Here is a 5331-nt window from a genome sequence, read left to right on the forward strand (position 1 = left end):
AAAAAAAAAAAAAAGGAGAAAAGAGAGAGGGTTAACAAACAAAATTCCGTCACACAATCCAAGTCAAACAGTCGGACAGGAGGGAAAGAACCAATCTGTACTAATGCACAGTCACTTCAATGGAGGAAGTCTCTTGTATGTACAGGTGACTGCTTGTCAGTCTGTGCCGAGACTTTATTCAGTCATATCTTACAGTCTTTCAGCAGGACCTTCAATACCATGTAACAGAAGACCAGGTTTTTAAATACTGTTTGTATAAAATCATTCTTCTGCTCTCTCTCCTTCTGATGCATTAGCAGAGAATGGTTGAAAATGCATATCAGATATACTCCCATGTTTGCTGCTCAATCAGCCCTCTTTACAGGGTATAATTGAGTGTAATTTAAGAGATTAGTATGCACATAATAGAATCTCTTAAGATTTAAATATAACGTCTTGGTGACAAGCATAGATGATGAATTAACTGGAAAAAACAAGAGCAGACCTCGAGTGGCTTTCCGGTGAGCCTCTTTGGCTACGTGCTGGATCTCTTCATTAGTGACCTCAAGAAGGATCTCTGTCAGAAGTGTTTTTGTGATGATCATCTAGTGACAGGTGGGAAAAACATACAGTCCATTATTTACAATAACTCCTCAAAAACAGATCAACTACAACAGTCTACGTGCAGAGGAAATAATCTGAATGGTCAAACTGACCAACTGGAATTCCTTTTCCTCCTCCGTCATTTCAGGCTCACTGTCCTCAGCAGCAGGCGACGGGCTCCGGCCAGAAAATTCTTTCTTCATGGAGGTCTTTTCTTCATCGTCATTGTCATCATTACCCTCATCGTCACTGTCCTGATGTAAACAGAAGCAAGGACTCATCAACAAAGTGGCAAGTTGTGAGGGCAGCGTTAGGTGTTTTGGGACTAAGCGGTTCTGGGGAGCTCCCCCAAGGACAACACACCTTCAAGGGCCTTTTTCCTGTTTACAATCGCACCACAATAGGAACGCTATACATACAACATAACACTCATAAAAGTAACCTGTAACCTGTTTTTCAAAAGAAACCATTTTGTTGTCAAGAAATGGGTTGCTTACAAATTTACTCTTGCGGGGGACTCGTGGCCCATCCCCTTCCCCGTCTGCCTCGTGCGCTTTGCCATCATCTTTTGCCATTTTTGCGCGCTCCTTCTCCATTCGCTCTCGCTCCATCTTCTTCTGCTTCTCTCGGTCCATCTTTTCAAGGCCTTCTCGGATCCATGCAGGTAGTGTGCGCCGTTTTACAGCATCTAAAGGGGAAACTGGAGGTCAAAATGAATTATCAATATACTGCCATGCTGTTTAGATGTATATACCCCTTTGAGCCTTTACATGTTCCCACTAATGATTATTTATCATCATCAATTCATCTGCTAATAATATTCTTGATTACTCATTTGGTGTATATGTCAGTAAATAGTGAAATGTCCATCAGACTTTCCCAAAGCTCAAGATGATGTCATAAAAAGGTTCTACCGACAGAGCCAAACATATTCCAAAACACTGGTTATGTTCATAACTGAAAATATGGAATCAGGTAAGTCATTTTTGCTTTAAAACTGACTTACACCATTAATATACTATTAAAATAGTCGCCAATTATTTTCCTGTCAATTGACTACTTGCATCTGCTCTAATTTTGTAACAGTACTATTATTTGACAGATAAAGGGTGTTTTCACACATTTTACTGCAGATTTAAGTCATATAAGTGCAAACAGGGTTAGGATGATAACTGATAAATGCCAAAAAATCTAAATGGTTCCCAATAGTAAACAGTACCAAATAATAATAAATACAGCACTTACAATGGTACATTATGTCTATCCTGGAATTCCTAGCTGCATGTCAATTTTCCTACTTTGTTATATTATTAGGAGCATTATTATTTCATGTTGCATCAAATATAAAGAGAAGTTTGATGTAACACACAATCTGAAACAATCTGACAACTAGCTATTAGTTGAGTGAAAACACACTCACCTAGTGGGGCTGGAGCCTCCTGTTTGACAGGGAGCTGGATAGGGGATCTGGGCCGGTCTCTGAACCCGGGTGGTCTGGTATCTCGTCTGTTCTGAGGGGGACCCTGCCAATATGGGGAGTGGAAGCCTGTGGGTGCAGGGGCGAAGGAGGAGGCGGCTCCATGCTGTAGAGAGACAGCACAAAGTGAAAATTAAAGGCAGTTCGGAGCACAGAAGGACCTCTCTTAACTGCCACCAAGTGGCATGCACTGAGCATGGGGTGGTTGTTGTCTTTCCCAAGATTAAGTTAGCTGACATTCATCCATCACTCCTGACTGGACTAGAAAGCCTGTTTGGTTAAAAAAAAAAAAGAAAAAAAAATCAGCTAATAAATAATACCAAACCATGCTGGATCCTCAACAAGCCAACACTTTCCTCTGCACCGCCTCAAGAAAGCAATGACTGATACACCTAGATGCTGGGACCCGGCACAGTTTCTATGGATTGCTCCTTCTTGTGTTACTTGGTTGTCACACTAAAACCCAAACGCTTCAACAGTTTCTACTGTAGCATCTGCATACCTGATAATCAAACTGGTTCATGGCCATGGGGGCCATGGCGTAGCTGTCGGGCTGTGCCCCATACCCATGGCTGTTCTGGGGGTAAACCCCGTGGTGGGCTTCAGAGTTGAACTCCACGCTGTCCTGGCTGTTGCTGTCCTCGCTGGGGTTCACCACATCCATCGGTCCTGACCCTGGAGGGATCCAGGGCTGCTCAGGGGGTGGAGGAGGAGGTGGCTGGCCATGCATTCCCCATTCTGTTAATGACAACATAATTAATAAACAAAAGCCAAAGCAATATGAACATATAGGTGTGACCACAAATGGAATTTCTACTGTTTATACTTCTCAACATCTGCTCATGAGGGAGTTGGTGTCCAGCCGTTAAAAGTTTATCTAAGCACGTACACATGAGAGATCACAAACTGCATCAAAAAACACACAAATTCTCTTCAGGCTAATAAATGACAGTACAGTCAGTCAGTAGTGAAAGACGGACTCATTCCGATCCTGTACCATTTCCAGTGCCAAAAAAGAAGAATGGTGTATAAAAGAGAAAAAGAAATTGAAAAATGTACTGTGGCTCATGGCGTTAAACTTGTACCTGGCTGCCACAGTCTGCCAAATGCTGGGTCACCCTGGAAGGCGCCGTGGTTGCTCTGTCCGACAGGTTCAAGGCCTGGGATGTCCTGGCCATTGGGCTGAATGTTCTGCGGCTCAGCTCCTGTCGACTCCTTTTGGGCTATCCATGCCTGTGCCAGGGCAGCCCAGTCCACTTGACCTTCACAAAGCCAGAAAATACACCCAAATATTTGAAAACACACCCACATAGGAGGCACTGCAGGTCTCCATTTATCAGGGATGTTTGAGCAGTGGGTACGTGTTCATTGAAGCCCTGCAGATGCACATTTCTTTTGAAGAACAATGTGTTTGTGGTGCATGTGCATCACTCACTAACCTGGATCTTGCTGGTGCTGGAACGACTGCATCCACTGCTGCTGGCTCAGAGGCCACTGCGGCCAGGGCTGTCCTCCCTGGTCCCACATCACTCTCCTCTGGATTTACACCTGAAACACCCCGGACAACTCCATTTAGATTTTAATTTGCAACCCCAGCATATATTTTGCTGACATGACTCGAGCTGCTGCAGTTTATGTCCTGTAACATTACACCTGGGTCTCGTCCAATGGCCAGAAAAGAGCGAGCGTTAGCTTCGATAAAGGTGCTAACGTTACCACAAGCGGAGCGGCTAGCTGGATGTTAGCCACTCCAGTGAGCTGTGAGCCATTTCCTCTGTTCATAGCGGGAACAAAACCTATGTAATATGAGGTCTTGCGTCGTTACTGACGCATGATACTAAAATAAATTCGGGGGCGAGTGAAATCTAAACCTCCAAGGCTGCCTCTGGTCATGCGTTTGTGAGCGAAGGAAGCTCAGCCAAGCTAACGTGAGCTAACATTAGCTAAGATAAAAAATTAAAGCTAACACATAGTAGCAGCGTTTTCTTCCCGGGGGAACAAACCTGCCTTTACGTTGAAATAAAGTTCCGCACAGTGGGAGAATGGGAATGGAAACTAATCTTCGATCCGTGCTTAAAGCAACATAACCCCCACCTTTTCCACACAGTTTCTCTCCAGCGCTGCGGTTCCAAATCAAAATGGCTGCACCAGTGAGCTCCTGCTCAAAGGAAGTGTGAACCGAGGCTGTGCTGCTGCCTTCACAGGCTGCCAGGAAGATCACAACTCACGGTTTTAATCAGTCAGACTTTTGTGACGCCGCCTGCCTTCTAACACACATGCTGGGCTACTTTTAAAATCCTAAATTAAAAAGGCGAAGAGGTTCACCATCTCGTCTCTGTATATCCTCACGTTGATTGTAGAGCTCCCTTGATAATAAGTTATGTGGACCACCGACGTGTTGGTGTCATTTTTTTGGAGCACGTACTTTTGCCTGTCCCAAAATGTTGTATTATATTTTAGCGAAAACAAATAAAGAAATCTATATAATCTTATATATATATCTATAGTACGCACATTAATCAGCCAGTCAGTTTAGTATAACTGGTCTGGTTATCAAGAAATTTACACTGCTTTTTCCCCTAAGAAGGGTATTCGCCCATTCTTGTTGCCAGTCTTAGTTGTTAGTTGTTAGTCTTACGTGTTTTTGTGAAAATTTGTGTTAAACAATCAGTTACACGTCTATGGGTAGTTCATCCGCCAATTTAATGAGTTTAACTTTTCGATATCACTTATTCGTTGCGAAGTAGGAGCTTACGAGCAGCACGTAAAGGCAGCATTGAGACCACGACAGACAGATGCTGATGAGACCTTACATACAGTCAATGGATGAGACTGATAATAAAGACCACAACGGTGCTGAACTATTTAAAACGTGCATTTAAGTCACTCAAGTGAACGCTGTAATTGGAATCTAAATATTTACTTATATCCTACTTTGCGGTTCTATTAAATTATACTGATCATAAAGGCTACGAGAAAAGCTTTCACACATTGAAAATGGTAGGCAGATATTTTTAAAATCCCTGTTTAAATAAGCCATTCACATGCATTTGTTTAAAGTGGTGGATACACTACATGGGTGATCCATCACAGGTGGACAGCTCTAAGTGCGTCTGCAGTTCCTCAAACGGCCACTTGAGGCTTGGCTAAAGAAATGAGTCAATGTCCATAAGGCCCCATATTAAAATGCCGAACTTGACAGCAGACATAAACATATTTACAGCCTGGGGCAAAAAGCGGGGTTGTTGTCTATAGCTAAATTCCCCATTCAT

The 5331-nt window shown here is 43.2% G+C and overlaps 1 protein-coding gene across 8 annotated transcripts in view; it reads right to left on the reverse strand.

The window, feature by feature from the left end:
• The window catches only part of pnisr (PNN-interacting serine/arginine-rich protein), a 7830-nt gene extending 3422 nt beyond the window's left edge, over positions 1 to 4408 (reverse strand). The window contains exons 1-8 of one of the 8 annotated variants that reach the window (XM_035671913.1): positions 4385 to 4408; positions 3499 to 3607; positions 3145 to 3321; positions 2562 to 2797; positions 2003 to 2165; positions 1080 to 1282; positions 696 to 836; positions 485 to 584 (exon numbers count right to left, since the gene is read on the reverse strand). In XM_035671913.1, the coding sequence (XP_035527806.1) occupies positions 485 to 584; positions 696 to 836; positions 1080 to 1282; positions 2003 to 2165; positions 2562 to 2797; positions 3145 to 3321; positions 3499 to 3586 (1108 nt within the window). In that variant the 5' untranslated portion in view covers positions 3587 to 3607; positions 4385 to 4408. The other 7 variants (XM_035671915.1, XM_035671908.1, XM_035671911.1 and 4 more) reach the window with 7 other exon arrangements.
• Between the last annotated feature and the right edge of the window lie 923 nt (positions 4409 to 5331).

The sequence above is a fragment of the Morone saxatilis genome, unplaced genomic scaffold (genome assembly GCF_004916995.1).
Source record: "Morone saxatilis isolate NCDOM2014 unplaced genomic scaffold, NCSU_SB_2.0 Contig24, whole genome shotgun sequence".
NCBI lineage: Eukaryota > Metazoa > Chordata > Actinopteri > Moronidae > Morone > Morone saxatilis.